The 20,535-nt window shown below is 46.4% G+C and overlaps 1 protein-coding gene across 1 annotated transcript in view; it reads right to left on the bottom strand.

The window, feature by feature from the left end:
- Positions 1-1,867: 1,867 nt before the first annotated feature.
- The window catches only part of LOC110521950 (SH3 and multiple ankyrin repeat domains protein 3), a 78,374-nt gene continuing 59,706 nt past the window's right edge, over positions 1,868-20,535 (bottom strand). The window contains exons 7-13 of the mRNA XM_036976586.1: positions 17,487-17,567; positions 17,019-17,042; positions 16,262-16,392; positions 15,886-15,991; positions 15,225-15,766; positions 12,974-15,111; positions 1,868-5,108 (exon numbers count right to left, since the gene is read on the bottom strand). Of these exons, the coding sequence (XP_036832481.1) occupies positions 4,550-5,108; positions 12,974-15,111; positions 15,225-15,766; positions 15,886-15,991; positions 16,262-16,392; positions 17,019-17,042; positions 17,487-17,567 (3,581 nt within the window). The 3' untranslated portion in view covers positions 1,868-4,549. The remainder of the gene's footprint in view (positions 5,109-12,973; positions 15,112-15,224; positions 15,767-15,885; positions 15,992-16,261; positions 16,393-17,018; positions 17,043-17,486; positions 17,568-20,535) is intronic.

Genomic DNA, 20,535 nt, shown 5'->3' with positions numbered 1-20,535 from the left:
GACACGGAGCAGAGAGTGTGTAACAGGATGAAACACGGAGCAGAGAGTGTGTAACAGGTTGAAACACGGAGCAGAGAGTGTGTCTCAGGATGAGACACGGAGCAGAGAGTGTGTAACAGGATGAAACACGGAGCAGAGTGTGTGTCTCAGGATGAAACACGGAGCAGAGAGTGTGTCTCAGGATGAAACGCGGAGCAGAGAGTGTGTAACAGGATGAAACACGGAGCAGAGAGTGTGTAACAGGTTGAAACACGGAGCAGAGAGTGTGTCTCAGGATGAAACACGGAGCAGAGAGTGTGTCTCAGGATGAAACGCGGAGCAGAGAGTGTGTAACAGGATGAAACACGGAGCAGAGAGTGTGTAACAGGATGAAACGTGGAGCAGAGAGTGTGTAACAGGATGAAACGTGGAGCAGAGAGTGTGTAACAGGATGAAACGTGGAGCAGAGAGTGTGTCTCAGGATGAAACACGGAGCAGAGAGTGTGTCTCAGGATGAAACGTGGAGCAGAGAGTGTGTAACACTATGTCTACTATTGAACCACGGCCCAAACCCCACACAGTGCCCAAGGCAGAAAGGGTCTCTGACACACAGACAGGGGCCATACAGGAACAGACAGAATGTAAAAAGATGAAGCTGTATCGCTCTCAGCACCCCAGTATTATATTGTGTTTTTTTTTTCTCTCTCTCTCTCTCTCTCTCTCTCTCTCTCTCTCTCTCTCTCTCTCTCTCTCTCTCTCTCTCTCTCTCTCTCTCTCTCTCTCTCTCTCTCTCTCTCTCTCTCTCTCTCTCTCTCTCTCTCTCTCTCTCTCTCTCTCTCTCTCTCTCTCTCTCTCTCTCTCTCTCTCTCTCTCTCTCTCTCTCTCTCTCTCTCTCTCTCTCTCTCTCTCTCTCTCTCTCTCTCTCTCTCTCTCTCTCTAATATATATCAAAGGGTCCTATAATGATTACAGATTTGGAGTTCAGTCTGTGTCTCTGTTTGTGCAAATGTGTGTGTGCACCACGTGTGAGTGTGTTTGTGTGAGACACAGCCACTGCCAGGAATCTCTGATGGTATTAAGGCTACAGTGGACTCACTTCGAGGGTTTGAACTAGCGCACACACATACATACACGCACCACACAGAGGAGAGGGGGGAGTGTACAGAGAGTCAGGGTGTTCCTCCCTTCACAGCCTGCATGCGCTGTAACGAATGGTGGCTGTATTGCTAGCACCGTGTTTTGTGCAAATCATCTCCTAGTTCAGAGTTCATAGAAAGAATACAATCTGATCACACATTTTTTCCTCAGTGATTAACTATGCATATATGCCAAACATTCATATATAGATCTATATATTTTTTGATTTTCAAAAATGTATATGAAAACTATCATATATACATTGCTTTTGATTAATATAAAAAAGCAAATATTTGTATTTTGTCCATATTTACAGGGTGTACGTCATTTTGAGAGGTTTAAATACTTTAGTTTCTCTTTTTCTTGGTCACTCTGAAATTCAGATTAGGTGAGTGAATAGAAAAAGTTCTTAATGTCTTAATCCAAGAGCTACAAAATCCACCCCTACATTATGGGGGGGACATAAATAAACACAAACCAACAATCAACTCTTACATTATGGGGGGGGGGGGGCGACATAACAAATAAACACAAACCAACAATCAACTTTTACATTATGGGTGGGGGGGGGGGGGACATAACAAATAAACACAAACCAACAATCAACTTTTACATTATGGAGGGGGGGGGGGGGGGGGGGCGGCGGGGGCATAACAAATAAACACAAACCAACAATCAACTCTTACATTATGGGGGGGGGGGGGGTGGGGGCATAACAAATAAACACAAACCAACAATCAACGCTTACATTATGGAGGGGGTGGGGGCATAACAAATAAACACAAACCAACAATCAACTCTTACATTATGGAGGGGGTGGGGGTATAACAAATAAACACAAATCAATCCCTACATTATGCAGGGGGGGACATAACAAATAAACACAAACCAACAATCAACCCCACACAAAAGCCTAAATGAGTCAGACGGTATGGTAGTGGCCCAAAATATATCCTTTTCCTTAAATAGTGCCACAAAATGTAAAATGGAGGGCACTATAGGGATAAGGGTGTCATTTAGAACACCCCGCATGTTGTCCAGAATCAGGAGTGAGATCGTCTGTGAGGTCCAATGTGAGACAGTGAGCGTTATCCCTACAACCTTCACACAACGTTGAATTTACCACCTGTTAAATGGATACAAAGGAACGTTTCACAGAGATAGATTGCCAAGGATCTTAACTGAGCATAAAGGTTTCAGTGCTACTGTTGACTAGTTAAGGTTTTAGTGGTAGTCGAGCCCACCTGGGTCATGTTCAGGGGAGTCCAATGTTAAACATCAATGTAGATAGTCATGTATTATAGAGAACAGACATGCTTCACTGTTGAGAAACCTATACTACATATTCTTTACCTACAAAAGCAAAAAATCAACTTGTATAATAGCGAATCATGTTTGTTCTTTATAAGACGTCCATGACTGTTGTACCATGTCAGGTCTATTTGCTGCTATTGGACCAGGTCTCTCTTGGAAAAGAGATGTTATCTCAAGGAGAAAAAACCTGTATAAATAAAGGTCAAATAAATCAAATCAAATAAATCTGCGGTATTCAGAATGTTGCTCCCTCTTAAACGCACCACTGTTGTTCTCCCGTTGTGTTGTTGTGTGTATGGATGACACTCACTGTCTCTAACCATTGAGAGAAGCTATTCACATTACAATTGTTGATTTCTTAAGACATCTCGTTCTATAACCCAAACCATGGTCTGAGATGTAGATAATGATGCTACTGGTCTTAGGTTGGATGAGGATTGTGTCTGTGTCTGTGTGTGAATCTAAGTGTGTTATTTGTTTGACCAGGTGAATGTTCATGTGTGTACAGTATATATAGATGTAAGATCTTCATTTGAGCCAGTTTGCTATAGCAGGAAAATAATCCTGCAGCAACAGGAAATGTGAATTATTATTATATTATAATTAATGGACATTTTTTGTAGGGGTTGATACAAAATCAAGTCTGACATTTCAAAGTGTAAATTACAAACTTCAGAAGCCTACAAGCACTACAAGTGCAGGAAAGTTGCAGGAAAGTTATTCTGCAACAGGCTGATAATTAAGACTCTATCTGTGTATGTCTACATCTGAGTATGTGTTGAGGTCACTGGGTTTAAACTGGGGTCAACTGTGGTTTCACACCCCTCACTGTGTGGGATACCCTTCAGCATGACGGAAGACCGCAAGAAAACAAGCGGAAACGAAAACACAACCTTCTGTTCAAGACGTGATGCAACTTCTCATGCTACTGTTCAGGAAAGAGTGACCATAGAAGGACAGTTAATCAATAGGGTGTTGTATATTGAATATGTATAGTTTTAGTAAAGTTGTATATTTTATGAAATCTATACACCTTCTTTCAAATATATATATATATATATATATATTATTGGTAAAAACAAGAAAATTGTTGGTGGAATAAATGTTAAAGTTTTCTCTCTGTACTCTGTCTAGAAGTAGGAGTCAGATGCTCTGTATATAACGTATCTTTTTTTCAACGTTCTGTCGTCCCCCCCCCTCAAAGCTATTTAAATACATTTATATTATATATATTTATAATATTCCCTTTGGAAACCCAAAGCAAATGTTTTGATTATGAAAAAAGCCACTAGTGTTGGTTAAACATTCTCAAAATATAATAGATAGCACAGTCAGTCCGTGAGACAGTCCCAGGATAGATGAGTTCTCCCCACGTGGTCTCCAACACCAAACTCTGTCTCTGGGCACAAGTGTTGAACACAATGCCAGGCAGAGTGGAGAGAGGCCTGTGTCAGTACTGTATCAGTATGTCAGTTCTATGTCAATACTAGGTCAGTACTGTATCAGTATGTCAGTTCTATGCCAAAACTAGGTCAGTACTGTATCAGTATGTCAGTTCTATGTCAATACTAGGTCAATACTGCGTCTTTACTCCTGTGTTCAACGTAGCTGATCTCTGTAAGAATATTTTGAAAGGCAACTGAACTTTCCGTTTGGAACGAGATTCATCCTCCTCTTCTTCACACAAACTGGGGATCCTTCAGAGGCAAAAAATGAACAGGAGGGAAAGAGATGGAGGTACAGGGAGAAGAAGAACGGCACAGTGAAGGAAAGGTCTGTGGGTAGGTTAAAGGTGTGACTAAAGGAGCAACTCAAGCAGTCACAAATCAAATGTTCTAATCGGAGCTCATGCGAGATTCTGTTCTGCAAAGAGTTTATGTGCCTCTTTCAGAGGACTCATCTGATAGGTTGTGAGATGGGGGAGGGACTTCATAATTCAGTGCAGTGCTGAGAGCTGCATATGAACGCAATCACTGAAACTTTCAGACACATCAGAATAAAAATAAATGAAAAGCAGCGACCTAAAATGGAGTTTAAAACTGGGGTGGTCTATCCATTTTTCTCTCTCCCTCTTTCTTTCTTTCTCTCTCTCTCTCTCTCTCTCTCTCTCAGGGCAGGGGTCAGCTCTCCAGCAGCTGTTTGAGTGCTCGTTCGATGTTCATGCGGTGTCCCACCCGCGTCACCCCCAGCTCAGCAAAGTCGTCCTTGGTGAGTGCTGGCAGGTGCGAGCCCTCAATCTCATGCTCCTGAAAGCCGGCCCTGTGCTCCCCCAGGTGGATGCTCTCCAGCCAGTCTCCAACGTCGTACTTGTTCCACAGGTGGAGGGGCTTCTGGTGGAAGGGCCTGAGGGCCAGGAGGGGCGAGCCCAACCCAGGAGAGTGAGAGGGAGACGGGGAGCGGGACCGGGCGCTGGAGCTCCTCATAACAAAGCGCACTTCTTTGGGCTCATGGGGCAGGCTGAGGCTGGATGACTTGAGGATGGTGTGGGGCGGCGTGGTGGGCGAAATGGGTAAGCCGAAGCCTGGGAGTCGACTTAGGGGGTCACCCCGATCTGGGGAGCCCGAGCCGGGGCTTGGGATTCGGCGTGTTATGGGGTAGCGGCTGCCGGGCCGGATGGTGTAGGAAGTGCCGTAGCTTCTCTGGGAAATGGTGTGGAGCTCTCCTAGACTGCTGAAAAGTCTGGAGGAGAGAGCGAAAGATTGAGAGAGAGAGAGAGAGAGAGAGAGAGAGAGAGAGAGAGAGAGAGAGAGAGAGAAGGAGAGGGTGTTTGGGAGGGAAAGAGGTTGAGAGGGATACAGAGAAAGCAAGCGCAATGAGATGTAGAGAAAGAAAAAGGCAAAGAGATATTAGAACAATGTCACAGTGTTTTTTTATCTATAAAGCTTCACACAAGTAAAAAGAGCCATTTGATCTGTTGAGCCTTTGAAACATCAAGCCACTGAGGGGCTGCAGGGTTAGTGACCATTACTGAGAGCAAGCTAGTTAAAATCACAGCAAGATCAAAAGCTTCATTGTTTTCAACTACTCAGTTGGTTTGTACATGGTGTAAAGGCCTTATACAAGATGGTCCAACCTTTCTTGGGGTCAGGAGAGAGGAACACTGCAGGAAAACACAGTTGAATTGGAACACTAAGGAACTGGAACGTTACAGAACCGGAACATGGCAGAACATCTGACAGAGCAGAAATGGGTTCTATCTACCAATTCCCTCTGTAGTCGCTTTCTCTGTTCTCTCTCGGTTCGATCTATCCAGTTGCTGGCATATGGTGTGCAAGAGAAACAAGAGCTGCATACTGTCTAGCTAGTGGAAGACGATCAAGCAACACTTGGTGGATCCAGCTCATTCTGACAGAGCAATCACTGAGAGTATCTGCTCATCAATCTCTTTCTATCTCTCACTCCCTTTCTCCCTTTCCCTCTCTCCTTCATAAATTACTTTAGTGAAACTTAATTCCGTCTTATTGCCAATCAAGTTGTCCACTCCGACATAGAGCCCTCATCAGCATTTCCCTGGCTCCCATCGCTCAGTTTCTCTGATGTTCATTCTAAACCCCACTGAGACTCCAGTCTCACAGACGGGGACCCAGAAACTGGTGCAGTTTCACCAATGGCCATTCTTGGTCCGCAAAAACACTACAGTGAATACTGAATACTGTAGTATTTACTCTAGTGTTGCGGACATGATTGCAGTACACTGTCGTATGTACAGTTTACTATAGAATAAATACTGTAGTAATTTTTGTTGTTGTAGTATATACTATAGTATTTACTGTAGTGTCTTTGCAGACCTTAATATTCTGTAATATTTACTGTAGTTAGTTTGCAGACATTACTGTAGTATTTACTACAGTATTTAAGTGTTTTTGTTTTATTATCTTCGACATAGCAGTGGTGGCTATCTCCTTGAGGAAAACTACTGGACAAAATACTCAAAGAGCAAATGTTCCATAACCTGTAGGTAGGTAGGACTGAGGTCTGAACAGATAGTTCAGAGCTTCTGCTCTTTTCTATAATATGTAGGGAACATTATCATTTCTCACTCATGGGTTTCTCACTGGGTGGCACGAATTGAGATATGCAAATGAAATACTGTAGCATATACTATAATAATTACTCTATTGTTTTTGCGGACATTACTGTAGTATTTACTGTAGTGTTTTTGTAGTCTATATTATTCTACATGATCGAAGGATACTAGAGTGTGTAGTATAGTATTCTACTGTATACTACAGTTCACTGCATAATTCTATAGCAAGTACTATAGTATTCTATAGTAAACTGTAGTATTTTTCATGTGGGCATGCGTGTGATTCTCTACTTTACGTCTTTTCTCTACTCATTCGGCAGGCCCAGAGAACAGGCTACTCTGGCAAATGGTGCTTTTTTAATAAAGTCATATCAAAGGGGAATCAATGTCTGCAAGATCAAATAATGATTTATTTTTATGCCTCAATAAATACAGCTCTGATTTGAAGCTATGAGGGTATGTGGTGGAGGGGGTTTATGGTTCTGTCCTGTCAGAGGAACATGATACAAGCCTACTGTAAACACCAACAAATGCCAGGGTTAAAGGATAATTGTTCAAAACCTGGCCATGTCTTTGACCGCACACACAAGCATGCACACAAGTAAAAGCAGTGAACATGATTTCCTTGTGTCAGCATATTTTGGGTCCAAAAGGCTGACCATGCATGTAGTAAGAGTAAGGGTCATGTCTTTATAGCTCTACAGGAGAAACAGGTAGGGCTCTGTATGGGAGAAAAATGGTCTGCTCTGTGGGTAAGAAAGGAGAGAGCTATGGCAGCTACAACACTAGCTCAGTCCTCACACCGTAGATGATGTGCAAACTACCATATTTATACCATATCCCAGTGCTTTCCCTGAGTCTCACTCCGGACTGTACCCTGTGTACACAGTTAGATCACTTTAGATAGTAATGGTTTGATTATTTGTCTGTATTTGACCCAGATAAAGCACTGTACAGTGTGAGACCTGAGGGCTTTGAGGTGAAGAACAGCCAAAACCACAGGAATGACTGGAGAGACTAAGGGGTTAAGGGGAGGGAGGGGTGGAGAGGTGAAGAACAGCCAATACCGCAGGAATGACTGGAGAGACTAAGGGGTTAAGGGGAGGGAGGGGTGGAGAGGTGAAGAACAGCCAATACCGCAGGAATGACTGGAGAGACTAAGGGGTTAATGGGAGGGAGGGGTGGAGAGGTGAAGAACAGCCAATATCGCAGGAATGACTGGAGAGAGTGAGGGGTTAAGGGGAGGGAGGGGTAGAGAGGTGAAGAACAGCCAATACCGCAGGAATGACTGGAGAGAGTGAGGGGTTAAGGGGAGGGAGGGGCAGAGAGGTGAAGAACAGCCAATACCGCAGGAATGACTGGAGAGAGTGAGGGGTTAAGGGGAGGGAGGGGTAGAGAGGTGAAGAACAGCCAATACCGCAGGAATGACTGGAGAGAGTGAGGGGTTAAGGAGAGGGAGGGGTGGAGAGGTGGAGAACAGTCAACAGAGTAGGAATTCATGTAAAGAGTGAGGGGTTAGGGGGAGGGAGGGGTGGAGAGGAGGCGTGGTGGAAGAGTGAGGGGGGAAATGGAGAAGTAGGTTGGTTTTGGGGACAGGCAGGGAGGTGTGTGGGAGTGCTGGAGGACAGGGTGGTGTTTTCAGTCAGTACCAACATCCATGTGTACTTGCGATTGCGTGTGCATTTGTGTATGTCTTTGTGTGTGTGTTGGGAGAGTGCTGTGTGGTATGGGTTTAGGAGGTGAGACGGTTGGTAGCTACAGAGATGGGCGGAGTGAGATGACATGAGCTCCATGCGCACTTACACGGTCGTCTTGCCCTCCTGGGCGTACAGTCAGTTCTAGACCAATCAGATCAGAGCAGCGGGGCGGAACATGCAAGGTGAGCAGAGAGAGAGCAATGGGAGAGAATGTTAGCATCAGTCCATGAGACATAGCCTGCTAGCCACACCTGGCTCTGCTTTAGACAACTCCTCTGGCCATGTCAAGCCAATGTATGTGTTTGTGTTAGTATGTGTGGATGAATGGTGCCCGTGTTTGTGGGTGTGTGGTTGTGTTTATGTGTTTTTGACATGACAACGACAGCAGAGTTGAGGAAATCAGAACCAGATGAGTCCAGCAGGCCACATGAGAGAGAAATGAGCACACTATTCACATCTCAAACACTGAATAAAAGAATAAAGAATACAAACCAACAGAAAAAACAACCAAATAAAACAATGAGGAACAGGATGAATGGCAAGAGTCTCCTGACTCTGTGTGTTTGTGAGTTTAAACTCAGATTATGGAGACTCATAGTATTGTACAGTAGAGTTAAGCAATAAGGCCAGATTAGCCAATATACCACGGCTAAGGGCTGTTCTTAGGCACGACGCAACGTGGAATGGATACAGTCCTTAGCTGTGGTATATTGGCTATATACCACAAACCCCTGAGGTGCCTTATTGCTATTATAAACTGGTTACCAACATAATTAGAGCAGTAAAAATACATGTTTTGTCATACCAGTGGTCAGCCAATCAGCATTCAGGGCTGGAACCACCCAGTTTATAATAGAGTGTGTACTATAGTGTGTGATGACTCGTCAGTGGACAAATGAAATCCCCAACACAATCACTGATATCAAACAGAAACATATGTAACATAAATAAAAGATCAGAGAAGAACAGGAGCCCAACTCAAACAAATGACAACCAGGATTTTCTGAACCAGCCAAAGCTATGACAACATAGCATGAGTGGACATTATTGAATAGATGAATGAATGGTACATATAGCACTTTTGGCAGCATGGATATATTTGAATGAGACAGACATGGACTGGTGGTAAATGTATGGAGCAACACCGAGTGAGTGTACACACCACAGAAATCAAGCGAATGAGTTCTGCAACTGTGTGAAGTGGGTGAAAAAGAGAGGGAGGAAGAGAGAGAGAATAACGATGTGCATAATTTGAGCTTTTCCTTCATTTAAACTGAACAGAAAGAAAGTCTGTAGAAATAGAAGTATCAGATGACGTTGGGGGTGGGACGATGCAGGGAGGTTGATTTTGACTGGATAAGGTCAAGATTAGTCAAATTAACTGAGACGGAGGAGTGGGCCAATCAGAACACTCTGTCACATGACACGTATGACATCACGCTATCCTCTGACATCACAGGGAATGTAGGTAATGTCAGAGTCCAGCTCTGGGATTGGTTGAGTTGACGGGATGTGATACTTACTTCAAACACATGGTGAAACATCTAACTAACACATTTGCTTTGCTGGTACGCTACATGACTGACCATGACTACTCTATAGAATGCTATAATAGTAGTGTCCCTCAGCACCTTATCTGAGAACATTGCTGAGCTTCATGGAGAGAGAGATGAGGCGAGCTCGCAGGCCGCCACTACTGTTCCTATCCACAACCAGGTCAGGGTGGTACTGGTGGTCATAATTGGTCCTCCTGCTCAGTAGACAAACAAAGGCATCAGGTCTGCATCTCAATAGTCCTAAAACCACTTCCTTTCTTCACCTTGCCTTCCTCTTCCCTTCTTTACTTCATAGTCACCGCATCATATGAAAGAACTGGACAGGTGAAAGCGAATTCCAAGAAGCCATCGCCTATGTTGCGCTCACCTGTTCAGCTCAATTCAATACAGATGAAGGAGAGGTGGTGAGGAGAGGAAGGCATTTTAGACTATTGAGATACATCTGAAAACTCCTGAAAGAAGACTATTGCTGCTAATAAGGTTGGTTAACTGAGCCTTACACTAACTAAATCTAAGCTATTTGATACTGTATAACCACAATCACCTACATACATCATAAACAATCATGATCAACATAAGATCTAATATACTAAAATAAGTAAGACCAAACTAGTAAAAACAACTAATGCACAGTATTTCAACAGCAGGCAACGGTTCATCCCACTGTATCTCTGCTGATGTGCTTGAGCTTGAAGTTGATTTGTCAGGTGAGGGGAGGGGGCAGGATCATTAATTTAGCCCAATCTCTCTGAACGTTAAAGGGATAGTTCACTCCAAAAATATATCAGATGTTTTTATACCTAAAAAGTTGAGCTAAAAGTCATGTAGTTTATGCCATTTATGTAGATGATATTGTGTAGATGATGTTGTATATGTGCAGATCCTGCTATTGTATATGCATTAGGAGAAGTCTGCAGTCTCGCGTATATTTGGTATCTGACAGACTAAGATTTTTGGGTTGTACTATCCCTGTAAGCAGCCAGCAGACCATAGTGGAAGGAGGGAGTGAACATGGGAGCTGGCAAAGATGAGAGAGATGAAAGCAATCTAAGGAGGTAGTTGAGGTACTGTATATGTTAACCCTAACCACAGATCTAGGATCAGATTAACCTAGCCCCAATCCGAATTTAAAGCTGGAATCCTTAATGGTGACACTGCCAAGTCTGTTTGTGATATTACAACAACAAAGAAATGACTGCAACACAACGAACACGGTTTTATTGCCTCAGATATCATTGCACGGTGATAGAACAGCAGAACATGTACTGCAATTTATTATAGCATGTTGCACGACGCTCCTCACCTCTGCCTGTCAGCATCCCAAAATATAACAATGACAGTGGGACAGACACTGGTGCTATTTCCCCTACTGCAGATTCCATCTTTAAAACATTTTGGTGTTAAAAAAACAAATTGATCCTTTATCAGTGGTTAGAAGCAACTTTTACCCACTCCAGCTGAGCATTGCATGTAGGAGAGAGGGAGGTGTGGGGGGGGGGGGGCTGGCAGGGTCATAGGTCAGGGCCTACAGGTCAGAGGTGAGAGTGTGTATGTGCGTGAGATGAGAAGAAGTATTCAGGAAGTGCATCCCTCCAGGCCCTGTGTTACCTTGTTTGCACCAACCGACCAACCCTGCACACATACACACACACACATGCACACACACATGCACACACACATGCACACACACACTGTTTTTTATTGAGTGAGATTTAGAGCTGATTTACTGACTAGATACAACAAAGGTGACTGTTGAAAGCAGGCCAATGCTGTCACCATGGAAACAGTTTAGAACTCAGCATGTTTCAGGTGGTCTATAATCTCTATACTGTATGGGATTACATCATATAATTATTTGAGATGATCTGAAGTTTACTCAGTCTAGACTTAGAATTGTCAATGAAAGAATGTAATGTACATTGGAGAGAATCTTTAAAACTCCAATCAGTTATTGAATATATATATATATATATTTTACATTATAATGGTGGCGTGTTAGAGAGATCCAGTACTACATGCCTACAGTACATAGGTTAAACATGTATTATATTTGGAATTATAAACTGGGTGGTTTGAACCCTGAGTGCTGATTGGCTGACAGCCGTGGTATATTGGTTGACAGCCATATACCACGGCTATGACAAAACATGTATTTTTACTGCTCTAATTACATTGGCTACCAGTTTATAATAGCAATAAGGCACAAGGGGGTTTATGGTATAAGGCCAATATACCACGGCTAATGGCTGTATCCAGGCACCCTGCGTTGCGTCGTGCTAAGAACAGCCCTTAGTCGTGGTATATTGCCATATACCACAACCCTTGTGCCTTATTGCTTAATTATAACATTTAGTCATGTTTTATGGTCCTCTACAGGAAGTGATTAATTAGTTAGTGTACAGTAAGCCTGATGTCTAATTTTATTGGTCGAAACGTCAGGAAGTGGATCATGCCAACAAGGTAACAACTGATGGCGGTTTGAGAAATAAAATAAACAAAATCGGTAAATTATTTCATTCCCATGGGGTTAGTTAATAGGCTGGTTGGGAAATGAATAATACAATGAGTTTGGGTTTACCCTAGTGGCTATAAACTTAAAGTTTACTCCCATCCGTGTCCTTGTAACATCTGTAGGAATACAAAGGACTTTCAGTAGAACAATGAAAGAACAAAAACCTGAAAAAAAAACAAATCCTCCCAAAATGGTGTGTCGTACAATCACTCCATAGGTTCCACAGCCAACTGTCTAAGCGTAACCTCAACCCGAATCCTATGATCTATTATCTCACCTTTCTGTACCATCTATGCTGTACCAGAGAGGAATGGGGATTGCTAATGAAAGGGCCTGTTTGCACTCGCATTGCTAAGGAAAGTTAATGCTAACATTGTAGCATTAGCTAGGCATGTCTTCTATCCTCAGTCTCTCTTACTCACCACCGCAGTTTGCTGTGCAGGGGGTATGGTGGCAGTGGCATACGTTATAATGGGAGAGAGCAAACCATGCACAACAAGGCCAGCAGTGATAATTAGAATGTAATATTTACAGATGTTTTTGAATCCTTTTAACCTTTAAACTGAATATGAAGCTTTTTGAACAGCTGAGTGGATATGTGAAAGCTGTGTAGCCTAATGGAGCCTTGCTTTAATCCACCCAAGAGATTCTTAATTACTTAAAGGAAGGGAAAAAGGAATCTCAGAAGTACTTGAATAGGGCCTAAGATTGGTTTGGCCATGTTCAGTTAGCCTCCCTCTCTCCTGTCTTACCTGGCGCCTGTCACAGGGGACTTCCTCCCAGGGTCCAGCGATGCCCCCAGTGGCTCCTCCTCCCCCAGAGACCTGGTATCCTTATTCAGCTGCTGCAGTCTGGAACTCAGTTCCCCAATCACCGATGGTTTGCCTCCCTCCTCACCCCCCAGCCCTAGCCCCAACCCCCCTAGACTGCCAAGACTCCCCATCCCTAACCCCACCCCGGGTCCTCGCGCCTCCATCTGGTCCCCCCACAGCTTGGACCTCCTCTGGAATAGGTAGCGGGGCCTCCCAGGGCCTCCCACCAGACCAGATATAGAGCCTGACCCCAGGCCTCCAGACCCAAGGCCTCCAGACCCAAGGCCTCCATGCCCCAGCCCTGCCCCTCCGGCCGCTGCTGCAGCAAGAGCAGCTGCCTGCTGCTGGGATAACAGCTCACTGTCAGAGCTCTGCTTTAGCAACGGGTCCCTGAAGGTTACCGGGCCTTTACTGCTTCCGATGTGGGATTTTAGCCTGGGCTTGGGAGGCACTGGTGGCTTGTCGAGCACAAAGGTCTGCCCGTCGGCATAGGAGGTATGTGTATCGGCGGGCTCACCACTCTCCGAGGACAGAGTGGACATGCTGGAGACGGTGGACACGGTGCTGGTGGTCTCCAGGTGGTGGTCTCGCTCTCTCTCACTGGAGCTGCGTGTGTCTGCCTCCTCCACACCAGAGTCTGCTGCTGAACCAGACTCAGCCAGCAGGGCTGGAGGATGGGGCTGGTCCGGGTCCGAGGGCTTCCCTGAGACGACTGCTCCTCCGGGGGAAGGCTGGAGAGGAGGGCCCTGAGGCTGGGTGGGGGTCAGGCTGGGGGTTGGGGTGGTGGTGGAAGGGGTGAGGGGAGTAGGGGTGGTAGATGTTGTGGGAGATGTGACGGATTTAGACTGGGGTACAGGGGTCCCCTGGGCTTGGGCTTGGGCTTGGGCTTGTTCCAGTGCTTGTGCCTTGGCCAACAACCCGTTGGCAAACTCATCCGGAGGTGGGAGCACCCCGATCTTCTTCAGCTCCTCTCTGGTCTCCTCATCACTTGAGGACAGCATGGCTGGAGGTAGGTTCACTGTGTAGGGCTCCACATCTTCCTCTGAACTGCCCTGGGCCAAGGTAGCCTGGGCTGGGCTGGAGGGGTGCTGGGCCTGGTGCTGGGCCTGGGGCTGGGCCTGGGGCTGAGAGGCAGAAGGGCTGGGCGATGGAACCCGACTGAGGGAGAGTTTACTGGGCTCGGTGGCTGTGGAGGTGGGGGTCTGCTCCAGCCCTGGTTCCAGCCCCACTGCCTGGCCGTTACTGGTGGCATGGACCATGATTAGTCCAGCCGTCTTCTGTTGGGATGTGTCCATGATACTGATCAACAAACTCTTCTTATCCTCCGTTCTCCGCTCCTCCTTCCTCTCCTCTACTCTTCCCTCCATCTCCTGGCGAAGCAAGGTGGGTGAGGATGCTCCCCACTGGGGTTTACCAGCCTGGGGTGACCCCGGACTCCCATCCCCATGCTGAGGCTCTTTGGTCTGGCTGTCGATGAAGAGCGAAGCCCCCTGACTTCCAGCCCCAGCCCCAGCCCTTTCCTGTTTAGTCCTGGGCTCAGGGCTGCTGGCGGGGGACTGGGTCTGGGAGGTAAGTGCCCGCTCTCTTGCGGCCAGCGCAAGAGCCAGGGGCGAGTTAGGATCCAGGGGCTTCCCTGTGAGTGGGTGGATGAAGGTAGTGCCACCAGGTGAGGGACGCAGGGCCAGGGCAGGGGGTGGCAGCTGGCCAAATTCTCTGCTGAGCAGGCGCTCATCGATGGAGCGAGATGTGGTGTAGGAGGGGGCCTCAGGGACAGACCCAGACCCCCCCTCCATGGTCCCCACCGACAGGAAGACTGTTGATTTCCTCCGTTCCTCTAGACGGCGCTCTCGGTCCTTCACAGCGCCGGCGATAGCGGCAGCGAACGGCCCTTTCCCCTGCAGCAGGGCCTCTCCCTGGAGACGCATACGCTCGCGCTCCACCATCAGCTGCTGCTGGTAGTAGTCGGCCCGGCTGGTGTGTGTGTGGCCGTGGGTGTGTGGGTGTCGACCTGAGGGGGAGGGCTCTCGGGAGTGGGCGGCAGCCAAGGCGATGCTGGCTCTCTCCTGAGCGTCCTCCACCTGGAGGGGTAGAGATGACAAGAAATTAGAAACTTCAACTTCAAAACAAACTTTGTTCACTTGCTACAGTAACAGCTAATAATCAGAATAAAGAAATCAACAACTTAACCTACCTGTAGCTGTTTCACCAGAGGGCTCTTCTTGCGCTGGGGCTTGGTGGGCGTGTACAACCCAATACTAAACTGGCCCACATTGGCGTACGGGTTGTCAATCACCCGTCCTTTCCTTTTAATTCGCTCGGGTGGTGTAGCAGAGGCAGAGGGGCGGGGGATGTCGGTGGGCTCCACGGGTAAGTGGGAGGAGTCTTGTAGAATTATCATTGACCTTGTCTTCTTCTGGCGTTCGAGATGGGAGGATTGGCGGTGCGATGGGTCGTAGGGCCGGTCCAGGTCCAGGGAGGAGGGCTTGAAGCTGGAACGACCTCCAGGATCATGACCTTGACCTTGACCCCTGGCAGGGGGAGGAGGGGGGCAGAAGGAGGGGGGAGGGCCAGTGTCCAGGTAGTAGAGAGAGGGGGGAGGAGGGGGGGCAGTCTGGGGAGGGGGCGGGATAGAATGGGAGTGGGAGTGGTCTCGGAGGCTGTCAGTCATGGAAGAGCTCCGGGGGAAACGGTGTTCTCCAGCCAAAGCCGACAGTCGGTCCTCCTCAGTCGCACCTGGAGAGGTCAGGGGGCAAAGGACAGAAATAGTTAGAATGTCTAAAGTAGTACAGAAATTATGCACTATAGTTGCCAAGTTATTGACTAGGTACTGTACTAAAGGTGAAAGGTGTTACCAAATGACTTGGTCCTGGACATCCCTCTAGGCAGCTGCATATGAGCCCTCTCTATCCCTGGGTGGAGCCCACCATGTAGTGCCATGCCCTGCCTCTCAAACAGCGACTGAAACACACACACAGACACACACACACTCACAAAAAGGTTTCAGACGCATATTATATACAAAACAGTATGTATGGTATATGAGTATGTGGGAGGGTATATACTGTACATGCTGATGTTATTCTGCGGCTTGTAGGTCTCTGTTCCAGAATGGCTGTGTGTGTGAATGTGTGTGTATATGTGTGTGTGTGTGTGTGTGTGCGTGCGTGGGAGAGAGAGAGAGAGTATGCATCAATGTGTTTCTGCACACGTGTGTCTATGTGAACTCACACTGATCTCTGCTGATGTGATTCTCCTGCCGGTAGGTCTCTGTTTGACAGTAGCAGCTCTGTAGTCGGCCTCTGTGGGCTGGGAACGTAACGTCAAATGCTCCTGGGGCGCTAGCATCTCATCTAGCCTTTCTGTACAGGGATCACACGGACAACACATTCTGAATAAAGATACCCAGCATGTACGGACCAAGATACTTTCTACATGACAAATTGTGAGTGTTTGCACACAATGCACGGCCCCTAGTCCCTGTCAGACATCTAGAAACTAGAAAATGTCACAACGCCACACAATATCAACACAACCATGCAGGTCTACACATGTTCAAATATATTTAGAATTGACAGTTACACCATGCACATCACACAACTAAAGAAACCTTCACTATGTTGGATTAGAGCACAGGAGGTTGGTAGCACCTTAATTGGGGAGGACGGGCTTGTGGTAACGGTTGGAGCAGAATCAGTGGAATGGTATAACATCTATCAAACACATAGTTTGATGCCATTCCATTTGCGCCACTCAAGCCATTATTATGAACCGTCCTCCCCTCAGCAGCCTCCACTGGATCAGAGGGGTACAGCGTCTGAGTCTATAATCTTTGTGAGCCTCAAGATTGAGGAGCAGGTTCTGACTGACTGACTCAGAGCTCAGTGCCCACGCCGTGCCGGTGCTTCATCCATATTGAACAGTGTGTCAGGCTGTGATGCTCAGAGAGGTCATGATGATGCCTCAACAGGTCTCCACTCAGACTCACCTCCTCTCCTCCTCCGGACAGAAGCTTGGGAAAAGAGAGGACAGAAAATGTGGGTCAGGATGTGTGTGTGTGTGTAAGAGAGAGTGAGTGAGTGAGTGAGTCAAAGAGAGAAAGGAAATATCAAAAGTTAAGAAGAAAGACAAGATTATGCTTTCAGAGCTAAAGACATGTTCTAAATTGTGTTATGGCAGGAAGCATATTTTTATGAAAAAGGTGAAGTGAGAGAGAGAGAGAGAGAGACAAAGACACAGAGACAGAGAGAGACAGAGAGAGACAGAGTGGGGACAGAGAGACAGAGAGAGACAGAGAGAGACAGAGTGGGGACAGAGTGGGGACAGAGAGAGACAGAGAGAGACAGAGAGAGACAGAGAGCGACAGAGAGCGACAGAGTGGGGACAGAGAGAGACAGAGAGAGACAGAGTGGGGACATATGTGTTTGAATGTTTGCATCTTTATTCTCACACTCACCCAGTTCCTCCAGTTCGGCAGTCATGGACTTGGAGCGCAGCGTCAAGGTGGTGCTGGGGGCTCTTTTGGGTGGCGGGGGAGCTGTGGAGAAAAGGCAGGGTGAAGATGATGATGTTGAGGGTGAGGAGGAAGGCTCCTTGGCCCTGCTGATCAGCGCCCTGCGAGTGTGGCCCAGCCGAACGCTCCATCCTGTCTTCACAGCCTTTCTCTGGTCAGCCTGCGGAAAGCTGGACGACTTGTTCAGGCTGCGGGTAGACACACTCTTCTTCATCGTAACTCTCTCTTTCCCTCCGTCAAACACACAGACACACTCACACTCACCACCCCACTGAACACTTCGGTGGGGAGTACATTGTGCCATGCGGCCTTGGCAGAGGAAGAAGTTGTAGATCCCACAGCTCAGAAATCCCTTGATACACTACCAGCACACCACTCACACCAGTCCGAATACACACATCTCCTCTAACCTCCAAAAACTCGGAGGAACCTTGCAAAGCCTACTAACTATTACAAATCAGCTCACTATTAGTGCTGCACCAGTCCACAACCAATACCAAACACCTACATATTATTACTATACTATCCAGTCCACATCCAAATAACAGGAGAAAAGCTGACTGTTAACAAGCTACAAATCAATCCCTCAAAACAGATAGCCCATGCCATCACAGCGTCAACTACTACAGTGCAATACCTCCCGCTGTGCTACATTGCATGTGCAGCTACACATGATCACAGCTAAAATACACCGCACAGCCTATGAAATCTATGCTACAGTCCGCCACCCAACACACTGTATCATCTGAACATGTTAAAATACAGCAGCATACCTCCCAGTCTCTGCACAATACAATATACCTCATTCAACATACTGTCAACCAGCCAGTCCCGTCTCAATGCACCACTGTGGAGAGCAACAACAGATCAGCAGAACATCTGGATGCCACCACAGCCTGGCTACGCTGCTATACTGAGCAGCTATAGATCTGATCTAATCTAGTCCGTACAGTATCACTTCATCACCGGTCAGCATATTCATGTAAAGTACGGAGAGTGAGAGAGAGCGCTAGAGAAAGTGTATTGCAATGCTTAATTCAAGCACGCAGCATTGTTGCTATGGTTACCATGGCGTTAGCAGGGTTTGACGCAGAGGCTTGTGTGTGAGAGAGATAGAGAAGGGGGGGGGGGGATTGCGAGAGTGTGTGAGAGTGTCTGCAGAGTTACAAACTGCAGAGAAGGTCCCCTTGGAGCAGCCTGTTAGAGTATTGAACACAGCTTAGAACAGCTTAGAACATCACAGAATCACCAGGCAGAGCAAAGCCAGCTCAGCAGAACCCCATGGGGTGCTTACATCTCTCAGATCTGTCTACCGTCTCTGCCCTGTCCATTGCCCCCTCTCACCCCCCAACACACATTGTACACGCCTGAGTCCTCTAGAGTGACGAGAGCATGTGGGGACTTCATCATGACCAAGATGAACGTCTTCATAACCAACTCATTTCTCCAGAGGAGGCTGCTGAGGGGAGGACGGTTCATAATAATGGCTGGAACGGAGCGAAAGGAATGGCATCAAACGCATAGAAATCATGTGTTTAATGTTTTTGATACCATTCCACTTATCCCGCTCCAACCATTACCACGAGCCCGTCCTCCCCCAATTACGGTGCCACCAACCTCCTGTGCTATCAGCTCAGTATACTCAGGTTTAATATTGTTGTCACTGTATAGGATCAGATTAGTTCACTCACCGGCAAAAACATCACCAGAACGAGAAATATTCCACATTTCTAGTCAAAAAAATAGAAGCTCTTGGAAAAAACAACATGCCGGATATACAAATCATCCTTAAAAAACAACATGCCGGATATACAAATCATCCTTAAAAAACAATATGCTGGATATGAAAATCATCCTTAAAAAACAATATGCTGGATATGAAAATCATCCTTAAAAAACAATATGCTGGATATGATAATCATCCTTAAGAAACAATATGCTGGATATGAAAATCATCCTTAAAAAACAATATGCTGGACATGAAAATCATCCTTAAAAAACAGCAAAAAACAGCAAAGCAGGTCTGTCATGGTCAGTTCCACATGGACCAGTGTACTGTCTCTAGTGACAGGAGGACTATATATTTGTAATGACTAGACGATTCACAGATCACCAATCACTGACTGACTACTCAAAGACCTCCATATCACAGCTACCACTCTGCTGCTCTCTTTCATTTATCTCTCTCATGTGTGTGTGTGTGTGTGTGTGTGTGTGTGTGTGTGTGTGTGTGTGTGTGTGTGTGTGTGTGTGTGTGTGTGTGTGTGTAGGAGCGGGGGGAGGCACATACTGGCACTAAGACAGATCTGCTATCTACTGTCCAGATGGAAGTAGGTCAGAGCTATCTGTCTCTCTCTCTCCCACCCAAGGAGACACACACAGAGACACACACAGAGACACACACATACGCACACACACACTTTCCCGAGGTTGTATTAGCAGGAGTGAGTGGGAGATGTTTTGCAGAAAGATGATGAGATGCCGTTGACATGGAAACCACATGAATTTACAGTGTGGCAACGTGGTGAAATCACCTTGGTGACAGGAACATACAGATCCTACTTCCATACATCTAGTGTCAACTGCCATTTCCATGACAACATACTAATACAGAAGCTGTCATTTAAGAATCAAATGGCTATGTGCTAAAGATCAAATACATGGAGCAGCTAATAATGGGACACCGGACTGGAGGAAGAGGAGATTACATCTGCAATGAGGGACAGGCAGTAGTGGAAGTCCCACTTTTCACCCTGTCCACTCCAGAAGGAGGCTGCATACCATCACAGGAGGCTGCTGAGGGGAGAACAGCTCATAATGATGGTCCGGAACGGAGTAAATGGAATGGCATCAAAAACCTGGAAACCACGTGTTTGATGTGTTTGAAACCATTCCACTTATTCTGCTCCAGTCATTACCACAAGCCCGTTCTCCCCAATTTAGGTGTTACCAACCTCCTGTGATAGATACTCAAAATAGGACTCATATAGAC

The sequence above is a fragment of the Oncorhynchus mykiss genome, chromosome 1 (assembly GCF_013265735.2).
Source record: "Oncorhynchus mykiss isolate Arlee chromosome 1, USDA_OmykA_1.1, whole genome shotgun sequence".
In the NCBI taxonomy this organism is placed as follows: domain Eukaryota; kingdom Metazoa; phylum Chordata; class Actinopteri; order Salmoniformes; family Salmonidae; genus Oncorhynchus; species Oncorhynchus mykiss.
The sequence above is the reverse complement of the archived record's forward strand: the minus strand, read 5'-3'. Positions and strand labels throughout refer to the sequence as shown.